This window comes from Poecilia mexicana, unplaced genomic scaffold (assembly GCF_051168715.1).
Source record: "Poecilia mexicana isolate PSO_F unplaced genomic scaffold, ASM5116871v1 scaffold_20, whole genome shotgun sequence".
In the NCBI taxonomy this organism is placed as follows: domain Eukaryota; kingdom Metazoa; phylum Chordata; class Actinopteri; order Cyprinodontiformes; family Poeciliidae; genus Poecilia; species Poecilia mexicana.
In genome coordinates, this window is record NW_028263389.1 from 11519943 (window position 1) to 11533571 (window position 13629).

Here is a 13629-nt window from a genome sequence, read left to right on the forward strand (position 1 = left end):
TCGATTCTAAGGACACATTCACATAGCAAGCAAATGCAATCCAATGTACAACCTATGTTACAGCTTAGCAGGCTCTAGTGGAATTTATTTGAAATTTGTCAGACAGGAAGCGGGTCGTGAGAGAGGTGGAGGACATGAAACAAAGGTCACTGGGCTGCGTTGAGGACTAAGGCCTCCATACATGTCATACTTTAACCCTGCGCCAACGCCACGCCTTTTTCATTCTAATTTGAGGAGCCTAATTCCACATTTTTCGCCCACTGAAAAAAAAAAAATCAGATCTGTTCCACTTTCATATGTGGCACTAATTCGAATGTGTATCCAATAGTTTTCAAAGTTTTTGCAGTCAGAACGATTACATTGCATTTTATCTGACTTAAGTCAGTGAAGAGACGCGTCATAATACTGCCCCAGGAAGCAGACACACCAAATGAAGATTTAAACAACCATCACTCAACAACTACAGAAACAACTACAGAAGTTGTTTCCACAAAAACGTCATCGCCATTAGTTGTGCTTTCTTCTTATTACGTTCCTTCATCTTATGTTTTTCTGACAACATTGTCAGGTCCCATTGCTCAACAACTTTAAAACTACAGAAAATATATAATAGAAAGGTTTACTTCTTTTAATCTATAGTTGAAATTGTGTCTTTACTTCTTACTGTTAAAAATGCTCATTTTTTTGGGACTTTTGAATATATTTTCCCCATTAGAGAAATAAAACACTTCAAAAGCACTTAAAAAAATTAGTAAAGGATTGGAAAAGAAGAATTCAGGGGTCCCAGTGGGAATCTCACTTCTTCCACAAGAACAAAAACACACACATTTATGTTGTGGTTATCAGCTTTAATAGATTTGAAAAAGTGTGAATGAAATATGCATAAAAATCCTTCATTTTTATTTTTTATATTACTCATACAGTTGAATATAGAAACACTATTACAGCTTATTGATAGGTTTTTAACATCTCTTTTTGCTTGCATAGGAGTGAGCTACATCCAATTAAAAGTAAGACAGATGGTTTAATCCTGAGTACTGTCTGTATGAAAAACATGATGCTGTTAATGTGTTGCATGAACATTTGCACTCTGATTTGTAAGTACTGGGAGATGCTGATGTCTCGCCGAGTCTCAATGTGCACGCAACTCAGACTTTGAAATTCAGTAAGAAACAGCAAAATAACACTGTCAGCAGGTTTAGCTGACGAGGCATTTTAACATCATGTCACAAACACGAGTTTTTTTTTAAAGCAATTCAGAAATAACTGATGCAGCAAGTATAACACGAACAGAACAGGACAGATAAGGTTATGATTTAAGCAAAATGAATGTCATTTTTCATACTGTAAGCTTCTAATCAACATCTTCTTAACAGTGGCTTGAAAAAGTTTAACATTTTTAAAAAATCTGTGACTTTGCAAATATAAATCTTAATATTTTATTTTCTATGGTGGACCAACAAGGAAAAAAAAGTGATGTGAAAGGCATGTTTTTTTTCTCTTTTTTTTTACATTTATTAGAAATAAAAATGGAAAAAGTCCATTTTTGTTCACCCTTTGTAATCAGGTGCCTCTAAAAAACGTCCAGTTAAACCAAAACATCATGCAATTAGAAAAATATGCACAAGCTGAAAGCAGAGTAGGAGCTAAAACTACATCTTAAGTTCTGAACGGAGCTCAATGTTAAACTCCAAATCTGAAAATGAAAATATGGCAGAAATATAAGCTCAACAAGACATGGCCTCTACCTAAGCTGTCATCCCAGGCAAAGACAGCATTAATAAGTACATCACTAAATACAGCAGTGAATGGTGCTGGCAGCAGCATGTTGTTGGGGTGACTTTCCCAAGCAGGAATAGAAAAACCTAGATGGAACTGAAAATAAAATAATCATAGAAGAAAGGCTCTTAATGCTGCAAAGACTTGAAAACATGGCAAATATTTCCAAAACATTGAGACCTCAATTAACAGGCTTGGATCGAAGCATATTCATTTGTTCATATGACCCAAGTCCCAAATCAAATTGGCCTAAATCAAATTGGGAATCTTTGGCAAAACCTAAAAAAAACTGATGTTAACAGACAGTCTCCATCCAATCTGACTTAGCTCAACCTTTTTAGCATGAGAGAATGGGCTAGAATTTCAGCTCCTAGATCTGCAAAGCTGGCAAAAACATTCCAAAAATAAAAACATCAAAAATGCTCCAACTGCTGTAAAATGTCATTCCTCTATGCATTTGCCCTCTGAACTTTTCAGATTTTTATTTGGAAAAAAAAATCAACATTAAAAAGTATATTTTCTTTCCAAAATTCTGTTATTTTCTGTTCGTCTTAATACATTGATGTGATGAAAAGTGATGAAGTTAAAGGGCTGTAAAATACTTTTGCATGGCAGTGTAACAATATGATTCAAACGAGTATGAAATTAAAATATCTTCCACAAAAAACTTATGAAACAGTTACATGATGGGATTTATGACCCCTTTTGCTTTCTCATTCAGATCAAATATCTTTTTCGATACATAAAAAAACAAACAATATTTGTATAAAGTACAACAATCACAATATAAAACATTAAAATACTATTTAAAACTTTATTTACATTATAGGCAGCTGGAGTGGACACATACAAGGCACTATCTTCAACTAGATTAACATACTGGTGGAGGGAGAAGTTTGATTGCTGAACCTGCAGAATGTTTCAGCATGTTCTTCGATGCATTGTATTATGGATCTCCATCTGGGGGAGGAGGCTGGCACAGCTTGTACAACCTGATCAGAGAAACACATATAGGACGTGACACACCATTACATTCAGCATGCAGCACTGTACGGCGTTCAAACACGAGCGAAAAGAGCAAGCAGCGATCTGCTGATTGGTTTCACGTCTGTGGGCCGAGCAGCTGCAGGGATTAAAAGCATTTCATAGATCCATGCATTCCAATGTCATCCTCTGTAGTTTTATTAATCACCTGAGCAGCTTTACATCTTACGACTAATGTCACATTATCACAAGATGAGCCAATCTGAGCAGGAATGTTCAAATGATTTATGAAGCACAATCGTGTTTTCAGGTAACCATCTCAACTGAAGAAAATATGACAGAAATGCACAGAGGGTGCAGCAATTTTGGTCTACGAAAACACATGTAAAACATCCCGCATGCTGCTACTTAGCTGTGCTCATAAATTTTGACTAAAAGGTTCAAAAGGGCTGATTGTCTCCACAGCGTTTGTTGTAGCTAAATGGCTGAAACACTCAAGCAGGAGCTGATGATTGTACCCACCTCCGACTGAATGTATATAGCTGGTAGCTTCAGGCATAAACTGTTTCCCTCGCAAAGAGTCTATAGGATGGATTTTAAATTTTTGGAAAAAAATGAAATCCCAATATTTTTTTTTTTTTTTTATGATAGAGCAACAAAGAAAAGCGAATAACTGGGTAATTTAGGTTTTGTGGATGTTCACGTCTACACAGTTCCGACACTACTCTAATCTGAGTCACATTTAACATATACATCAAGGATATAAAATACTGATTTTTATGGACATGATGGTGCATGGATGAACATATGTTTTTACCTTGGAACTGATGATGGCGTTCGATCTCTCACTCCCAGATTTTTGGCAGAATTCTGAACTCTTGCACCCTGAAAGAAAACAGACATGCACCAAGTTTCATTGCATCACCAACCAGCGTTGACTGGAGAGGAGAAGTTACAAAAAAAACAAAAAAAAACATCACAATTAACTAAAGAATTTTGTTCCCTCCGAAAGTTGAACACGCGTTAGCACACAGCTTTGAATTATTGAATAACACCTTTTTTCTCTATTTCTATGTGCTGCATCTCCAGAAATAAATTATTTGTATAAACAGGAATTGCAACAAAGTTATACACTCTTGTATATTTTACCGGTTCAGCTGCTAATCGGTGCGCAAGCTCCTTTCGGCTTTTGTTGTTCAACAGATATAAAACCAGAGATTGTTAGAATGTGTTGAGCTTGCAGTGCAGCTTTTAATGGACACCACTTTGCCTAATGCACATCGCTAGCACTAGTTTCTTTTAAGTGAGAAGCTTTTTCCCTGGTGAGGCTGCTTATTACAGGCTGGACTGTCAGAACAGCAAGGAAAAGTATATAAATTCCAAGCTTAACAGCATCCTATGAATATTGTATGACAGAAAGTAAATGTCATGCTGTGAATGAGGACACTGAGGATTTGAAATGATTGCTGTGGGCAGTGCAGTTGTTCTTTCTTACAATCAAAGCAAAGCAAAGCAGTACAGGCAAAAAAAAAAAAAAAAAGGCTTACTGAGGATAAAAAAACAAGTCGTGAAGAGTTTGGAAGATTAGTAGGGTTCCTGTGTGTGGTGGTGTTTTGTTTGAGCTTTATTACACTCAGTCAGGAGCATGTCTTTTTTTTTTTATACATAAGGTCCCTGTAGTTTCCTGGCTATGTGCAGAGTCTGCAGATATATCCCTACAGAGTTGCAGGAAGCAACTTTCAATTTATAGTAACGAGAAGAACGCCTGCACCTGCAGATACTCCCTCTTTGCGCGTGTGCTGCACGAGTATAAGCAGAAAAACACACACTCTCCAAGTCTTCCTTTAGGGAGGTCATCAGAGTTTTAGTAGAGCGAGAGTATCTGGCCAAAAGTGCATTAGCTGACCTCTCAATTACAACTCTGACTGTCAGCCCGGAGTCATGTCCAGACAACAGGATAGCATCAGCAATTATTCGATTCCTATCACAGTCATCCATTCCCAGACCTCCAGACAGAGATGTCCTCTGCCGTCACTGATGGACACAGCTGCCCATAAAGGTCAGTAAAGAAATTTAACTTTTTGTAATGTAATTTTGATTTTAAATAGGGTTACACTAAATGTCAATATTGGACGTTTTCTCCAAAAAAATTTTACTCCCAGAAAACTTCCATGTGTTCTTTGGATCTTCCTGCAGTTCTTTGAATAAGATCCCAGTAAAATGCTGGAATGGCCACAGTTTTCTATGGTTGTACAGGGCAAGTAAAGCAAAGAGAGGGAAAAAAAAAAAAGACGCTTTTTTGATGGATTTCTTTAATTAAAAACATGGTGTGTAATGGTGTAGAAAGGAGTTCCACACTTTTTCAAAAAAATTGCACCTCTATCTATCTGGTTATGTTTGTGAAACTTAACCTCTGCGATTACCAGGAGCCCAATGTATATTTACAGCTTAGGCTATAACATTAGTAGACCTGTAATAATCAATAAGGTATATTACAAATGCATAAATAGCACCTCATTCAGTAGAGTTGCTTTAGGAGGACATTGCTTGTGAAGTTGGGAGTTAAGGACACTCTTCATTTTGTAAATTATGCGTCTGCAAATCACTTTGTCACTTTTCAGTGTCATACACCCAAATCATAAAAAAGTGGCTTTCAGTTTTGCATAATTCTCAGTTTTTAGAATTTGAATATTTAAAATACGGAAACACTATAATTTTCCATAAGACATGTTAGAAGATATATTTTACTTTGACAGATGGTTTGTTATGGAACCAGAGTGTCCACAATTCACACACAGTAGATGTCAAACAAGATTGGATTTTCCTCATCTGATGTGCTGACAACCTTTTGAGAGTAAGTGTGACTGTTAAGTGAGGAAAAAAGATGACATTTAATTATGCAGCTAGTTTCATAACTCAGTGTCTCCGCAGCAAAAAAGAGGACATAAACACCAGCAGTCCCACCTACACACATGTTCTTGGCTATAGTCACATGTGGGGACCTATCCATTCACACTTGTCCTTGCAGGGTCACCTGGGGCAGCTACCTACCTCCAGTGGACAATGGTGAGAGGCAGGGTACATCCTAGACAGGTCGCCACCCCATCACAGAGATGCACAAACAACCATGCATGCATAGACTCACACCGAAGGACAATTTACAGTATGTTTGTGCATAGCATACCTTAACCATGATAAAATGGACAACCATAGCCATTGCCTCTGAGGCAAACTATGGAAACTACTTCATAGCTGCACCTAGGACAACACTTTTATAAAGAAAATGCTTCCAAGCTGGTGTCTTGGCAGTTTTTGAACCTTGATATGCACAAAAACAAACACACTGACTGACTTAAAATAGAATAAGAATCTCTCGGCTAACTATTTTAACTAAAAAGTCTTGAAAATTTTAAACGGCAATTTATTTAAAACAGAATGACACAATGACGTGTTGTGCACTCCTAGTTGAAATCCCATTTTCCAGGACCAGAATCTAAATGTCTTTAGTCCTATAAAATCTCAGCTTCTTGACTCCATTTCAAGCAACTACATAACCATCCAGACAAAACTTTAAAAAAAAGACTCTGTGCTGCAGGCCAGGATTTGGTCACGGCTGAAGGCTTTATGGAGTGAAAATCTCTATGTGCTTAAAAAGAGAGAGAATTTCCATCTTTGACCTGAAACAGACATGCAAACAAGTCTCCAGGATTGAAGCCTGAGACTTTTTTAAAATAAAACTATTTTAGACTGGCACTCTTTGGCTTTACTTAAAAAAAAAAAAAAAAAACGAAAGCAGTCATAGTGGATACATGTTTTAAAGGAAATGACAAGGAAAGGACAGGGACTGCAACCTACCGCTCTTTTAAAGGATATTCTTTGAGGCAAAACGGTTTCTGGCTAAATAAAATTTGGCTTATTTATTCATCAAAAGGCTGGACGAATGTTTTGCAAGTTAACATGGAATTAATCTAAATAAAGCTGGAAGTTCCTCAGACTTGTATGAAAATATGTGTTATTTACATTAAACTTCTTAGTGGTTTTTGTTCATTTAAACCTATTCATTTTGATGATTTGAGCTCGAGAGGCAGGCATTAATTTGACATTTTTAAATACAAACATGGTAAAATGTGTATTGTACAGAAGATGCATTTCATAGAGATGTCTTTTTTGTATGAATGACTGGATCAATGCAATGTGTGAACATCCAAGTTACTTTAATAGTGACCCTCAACTTTTTCTGCTATTCTTGGTTTGGTTTTGTTCATTATTCTCAGATTAGATTTTCTATTCGGTTTCAATACTCCTAGCATGGCTCCTCTAATCATCACTTACTGGGAAAACCTCACACTGAAGAAACATGAATTTTGTGATATTTGTGGAACTCTTGAATTGGCTTTACTTCACAAGCTTCTAAAGGCTGCAGCTATGTCTTTTTCAAATGCATCTTTTTTCTACCAAAGCTCTTTCCTTCCACTCAACTTTCCATAAGCATTACAGTCTTTGCCAAAGTAGCTGAACAGTACCTTATACTCTTTCTGAAGGATGTTAATGACCATCTTACCTGCTTCCTCATGACATCCGTGGCCTGCATGATGCATCGAGGGGGAAGGCCATGGTTTCGAGCCAACAGGATGGCCTGCTCCAGTGTGACACTCAGAGTGCAGCTGTTGGTCAGACAAGAACATAAGGGAAGGCTTTATGAATTAATGTCAACGAGTCCCGTTCTGCATAATTTCCAACCAATATAACATTTTTAATCCAAAAAGTGATAAAACATGAATGGAAAACAAAGAAAGCTGCACAGTGAAATGTTGCAATACGTTTGTTTTCTGTTCACAGGGAACAGTCATAATGATTCACTTTCTAAACAGGCTCCCTCAGCAAACAAAGACATTTCACTGACATCGACTCAAACAAAGCCAAAAATCCAATGCCTGCCTAAGTCTGAGCTTGATATGAACACAATATGATAATTTTCTGTTAAAATTCAATCCAAACACATCACATTTGCATGAGCACATTTCGGTCCTTTTTCTTGCAAGCCGTCATTACCATCTTGCTCCTCCTGCTTGGCATTTGCTCATCTCCTCACATGGGTTAGTCACAGCCAGGAAACAAGCAGCTTCAGATCATTTGAGGTTTGGGGTTTTATTAGAATGAACGGAGGTCGGATACTGAAACTAGAGGTTGACTGTGCGCACCTGAAGAGGCTCATCAAGATTGATGCTCATTGCAGCGAAAAGGAAACAGGGTCCAAGGACAAGTCAGTGCGTCTCCTTTGGCAGCGATTCCCATAAGCATGTAATGTGTGTGGAAGGAGTGTTGACATGACTCTGTGATTCATTAACTGGAGCACATTTTGTATTCAGTCATACAGATGAGAAAATATTAAGTAAGTGTGGAACACAATGTTTTTTTTGTTTTTTTTTCCAGAGTGCATCTGTTTGCGATTGTGCCTTTGACATGAAATTCACACTAGATGTTGGTGAAAACCATGTTATTCCACAAAAACAAGCGAATCAAAACAACTTTAAGATGCATTGCTCAACAATTTTAAAATATTCTTCCACATATCCAAATTTGAAAAGCTTCAAATATTTTCAATTGGATTTAAGTCAAGCAATTTATTGAGCGATTTATGGGTAAATTTAAACTTTGCTGTAATTTACTGACATTCTACCAGGGTTTCTTTGGCTTGCCAAAATCGTTTGGAGCAAACTTTTTCTTCAACAGCGTGTGTGGAGCACACACGCCACTGCAGTTGAGTGAATTACTTATTGTGCTCATGGAAAAATTATGCCTGCTAATTCCAAGTCTTTCTTAAGTGATTCCAGTCGGAGTGATTATTCTTTGTGAATCCTCTGTTGGAAATCATCCCAGGAGAACCTCGTTCTGGTTGGCTGACTGTAAAATTATGTTCCAATTCTAATTCCAAAGATGCGCAGCTGTGCATTCAGGAGTTTAGAAATGCCTTCATAACCAATGAAATAATTATGTTTTACAAAACAAAAAAAAAATCCACCAAAATATAATATTGGTCATTCCCAAACACCACAAGTCAAAGCTCTGTACTTTGACCTATCTTTTGATGCTTCCAGTCAAAGAAGTTTGCAATGAAAAACTATTTTATAGATAATTAATAAGTAAAACAGCAGAATTGCTTTCTAAACATAGCTGGCTATTTGCTTGGGTTACTATATCTTTTGGCATCTCCTTTTCTCCGTAGCTTGAATACTTACCCCCTATGTTCTCCATTATACATATAATAATTTATGACCAAAAATTAAGACTATTTGTACAGGTAACAGGGATTGTTAATTACATCTGAAAATATTTCATTTTACACCAAGTACTTTTTTTCCCCAATGTGTGTAGCCACAGTTTTCTCTTCTTCACCTTAGCACACACAGACAAGCACACCCACACAATGCAGCACATTGATAAATCCTTAGAGAGTCAGTGACAAGTGTCAAGGCTGCTCAGATGACCTTTCTTTGATAACAAGAAGCACTAACGTATCGATCCAGTCTTTTCACTCCAAATTAAAGTGTCCAAAGCTCCTACGCTGCAAGGTTCCCTTTCATTCAATAACAACCACCATGGAGTTATTAAGAAATCTGAGATGTTTGTTTACGCTCATGGTCGGATTTAGTGCTAACTGAGACGGGGGCGAAAAAACAAGCAGATGTGAAACAGGGGAGTCATTGCTGGCAGAAGTCGTTACGTGAAGTCAATCAGATCAAGACTTAAAAGGTCCCCTCGGATTTCATTCGCATAACTTTATGACAGGCCTGGCATGCTGCGATAAAAGTAATGAACCCAACAATCATCTAGAGAATGTGCCGAGTTATATCACGGTAAAGCGGTGCGAAAGATGTCCTCGTGCAGTTCAAACCCTAAAATATTTCAAGCTCCCATTTCGAGCTTCAGCAAACTGACAAAGAGGAGGGGGAGACACCCAGAGAGGATCTTTAAATATCTTGTCAGCTGGAGCAGGATGAAGGAAACGCTCAAAATCTGTGTGTGCGCGCGCGTGTGTGTGTGTTTGAGTGTGAAGCTACACAATTTCCAGGTTCATTAGGGCTGGTGAGATAGTGGGAGATGATTTATATCCATCTGTTTTATGTCGTTCCAACACATCCCATTTACACCCAGAGTGGAGTACATACTCCCCATTCGGTTAAATACAAAGAAATATATGAGACGGACAAAAAGAAGGAAAAAAATCGAGAAAATGCAAAAAACACAAAGGAAAAAAAGCACAAGCGTAGGTGTAAATCTAACTTTAGTGTGTTTTATTGGAATTTTATATGAAAGAAAAACAAAAAGTGGTGCATGATTGTAAATGTCTGAAACAAACAATTCTGCTCAGTGCCCTTTTGTCTGATGTATCAAAATAAAATCAAATAACCTCTAAATGCGGTATAAAACCAGTGAATCTGTTCAGACAAGAAATGAACAAACAGCATCAAGGAACACAGCACACAGGTTAAGGATAAAGTTGTAGAAAAGCTAAAGGCAGGGCTAGGGTATAAAACTGAATCCCAAGCATTAGGCAGCACACACTGTTCAGTCAATCATCAGGAGGATGAAAGTCCACCTAAGTTCACTGCAAAGTTCTGCTGTTTAGAGAATAGAAGAAGGAAGCCTTTGTGAAAAGAAACTGATAAAAAGTCCTGTTTGCAATCTGTCACAAACCCGTGTCAAACCTGTCCATAAAGGTTTGACAAGGTAAAAATGAGATATATAAATTTTTTGACTGAGTGTTGGATTGGAAAACACAATAAGAGCTGGAAAAGCACTGCCATGGTGAAACATGATGGTTTCAGCATCACAGCACCTAAAAACGCCTTTCTTCTGTAATACAGTAGATCAGAGGTGTCCAACTTCATTCCTTAGATGTGTTCCTGCTCCATTTCCGCCAACTCGAGGCAACATTCTTTGGACACGACTGTTTTAGATCAAAGTGTATTTTTGTCTCAGATTACGCTACAAAGTGTCTGTGACGAGACTTCAAGATTGTGGTTAACAAATGTTGGCCATCCAAACAATCTTTGCAAAACTACCACTACTTGCTTCACGCAACTAGAGACACAACCAAACTGATAGAACTGTTGGAAAAAGTGTCTGAAAGAAAAAAAAAAATAAAAAAAATCAGAAAAAGTTCTCAAATTGTTTTAATTTGAGAACTGAATGGGAGAGACATGTTGCAAATTGGGGACTGTTGACCCCCCACCCCCAACCCATCCCACTTCTGCTGTTATTAAAACTCATCCATCAGCCCAACTAATCCAATCAACGGTGCCTTAGATGACTGTCACATTGGTGAACCTATTTCCACACTACTAATCAACTGCCTTGGTTTTCTAGTTGCTGAAAATGTTTGCTCGCTGATTGCATGTAATTTAAACTCAACGCAGTGGGATTCATTTGTGAATTAGTAGTAATCTGGTTCTATAAAAAGGCCCAGCTTTAATTCTCACTCCAACACTCTTCACTCTGCAGCCTCAGGCAGCGAAGCTGTTTGTACGCAAGAAGCCGCTTCACAAATAACCCTAAGTATTACGGGACTTGTCACCTGTTATGTTACGGTGCACTTTGACTGCCTGCCGGGGTGAGTTGTGGGAAGCATGTGTAATTTACACAGAAAACACACAGTGATATATGCAGCTTGTGGGTTAATAAAGTAGCGGGACTCATTGAAACTTTCCAGTAGAGCTAAGGCGAGCGGGCGCGTCCCTTTGCAGCACTTAATCATGCCATCACTCATACACACAAAATGCATGGATGCACAGGTGTGTGAGAAAGACAAAAAGATATGGAAACTGTCACAGGGTGAGGAAAGAGGGCATCAGAGAGAGATTGGTGGGCGGTGTGGTGGGAAGGAGTATGAGATGAAGATGAAAGCAGCAACTAGGGATCAGCAGTGACAAACGATCAGGATATTTCTGTCCTTACGCATTGATGAATGGGGCCCTCGGCTGCAGGTGAACCTTATGTACAATTCAACAGGAAGGGAAGTAATTGACCCGTCTCCTTCCTGTGTAAAGCGCTCTGCCTGCACAAGTCCTTAATTTGATTTTAGGAACAAAGAGCCCAATTAACAAGAATACCTGATGTTAACTTGTGCAGAGAAAGGCTCCAAGTGGAGACATAAACAGGTCTGAAACTGTAATATAAAATGGGAAAAATGAAGGCTGTGCCAATGTACTTTGTACATTCATACCAGCCCGGAATCTGACACAACTTTCTGCATTTTAATTGGTTGTGGGGCAACAGAAGGAGGGGTCAGCGACAGCGCCACTCTGATAGAGATGGAAAGTGCACTCACCGATGAACGCCGCTGTTGCACATAACGACGTGGGTGGCTCCCAGACGCGAGCAGAGCTCCGACGCCACGGTGAGCAGTCCTACTCCAGAAGCCCCGCAGGCTGTGAACTGGCAGGCGGCGGTGCGGCGGCAGCTTATAAAGCTCTCCATCAGACGGTAGAGCTCCTCCAGAGCGTTCAGGGGTCGCATTAACTGGGCGGAAACAGGAGCACAGAGGATGAGACGTAAGCAAAAAATAACACAAACCTCTGACATACCAGGCAGGTTTTAAGGGAAAATTGTCAAATTATCAAATCGTCTCAGGTCATAGAGCAATGAGTACATGCAAACCTCGGGGATTGAGTGTATGTTTGTATATACAAATTATATCAATAATGCAAAATTAAGTTATGTCTTACCTTATCTATGAGGGCAGCTTTGGGTGCAGTGCTGGGTGGTATGTTGGACTGATCAAGGAAAAACGCCCTGAGTGAGAGAGAGCGAATGTATTTTTAATTACAATTAATACAATCCCTTATGTGGAGCAGTGAGACACAAAATATGACAGAATACTGAGGTTAAATTTGTTTAAAAATCAAATTCCAAGCTTTTTATATATATATATATATATATTGTTTACCATCTTCAGTCAGTGTTTCTCTGCATCATTAGATCATCAGGATAACAGGCCTCCTCACTGGAAAAAAGTAGGCCAGCTGCTTTTTATGGAGGACCAGCGTCTGACTATCAATCAGAGTAACTTGGGCACGGCAAAGCAGAAACACAGACTAAGCATCTCTTGTCCTGGGAGTCGATCCAAGTGCCATTGCTTCACTCATTCATGGAGCACAGAACAAATTGTGCTGTTTCCCTCTTCGTCCACTGGAGGCAGCACTGTACCAGTGGCTGCATACAGATGCTGTGCAGTCTGCCGCAATGAGTCCATCTGAGGTTGATTGCTACTCGTGCAAACTCAGCAGTCTGTATCTGCATCGGATCTCAGCATTCAGACACTGTGCTAAATATAGGTCTATTACGCCACATGAAAGCCTTTGTAATAAAATCATCAATCTACTCCATTAGTCCTTGTGGTAAAGGATAAGACGCAGCCTCTGTAACACAGTTGTGCAATCACATATATAAAAAGGGAGGGTGGGGCCATAGAGTTTTTAAAGGCGAGACTGGAACAGAAACTGAGAAACAGAAACCGTTTACAAGATTAAATGAAGCAGATCTCATTCATCTGCATTGATTCTGCTGTAAAGCGATTCAAAGAGCATTGAGGCATTCAATCTGAAGCTGCCTTTCAAAAGACAGTTCAGGATTTTCTTACAGCGAAATTGTACTTAATTCAGATAAACATAAAATGCTTCTTCAAAAAGCTTTTAAAGTTGGAAATATACTTTTAGCCAGCAGGCGACAAAATGAGAATACGGCACAATAAGGAGTCTACAAAATCATTTGTTTGACTAATGAGGCATGATCCCCAGAAGTGAGCTAATTTATCTTAGCATCCCTGTATATCTGCTCCTGAGCTGCTGATGAATAATGTTACGC

At 38.7% G+C, this 13629-nt stretch overlaps 1 protein-coding gene across 1 annotated transcript in view; it reads right to left on the reverse strand.

The window, feature by feature from the left end:
• Window positions 1-827: 827 nt before the first annotated feature.
• prex2 (phosphatidylinositol-3,4,5-trisphosphate-dependent Rac exchange factor 2) overlaps window positions 828-13629 on the reverse strand; it is a 101219-nt gene continuing 88417 nt past the window's right edge. Inside the window, exons 37-41 of the mRNA XM_014975713.2 lie at window positions 12492-12558; window positions 12095-12285; window positions 7325-7427; window positions 3581-3648; window positions 828-2771 (exon numbers count right to left, since the gene is read on the reverse strand). Coding sequence (XP_014831199.2) covers window positions 2726-2771; window positions 3581-3648; window positions 7325-7427; window positions 12095-12285; window positions 12492-12558 — 475 coding nt within the window. The 3' untranslated portion in view covers window positions 828-2725. The remainder of the gene's footprint in view (window positions 2772-3580; window positions 3649-7324; window positions 7428-12094; window positions 12286-12491; window positions 12559-13629) is intronic.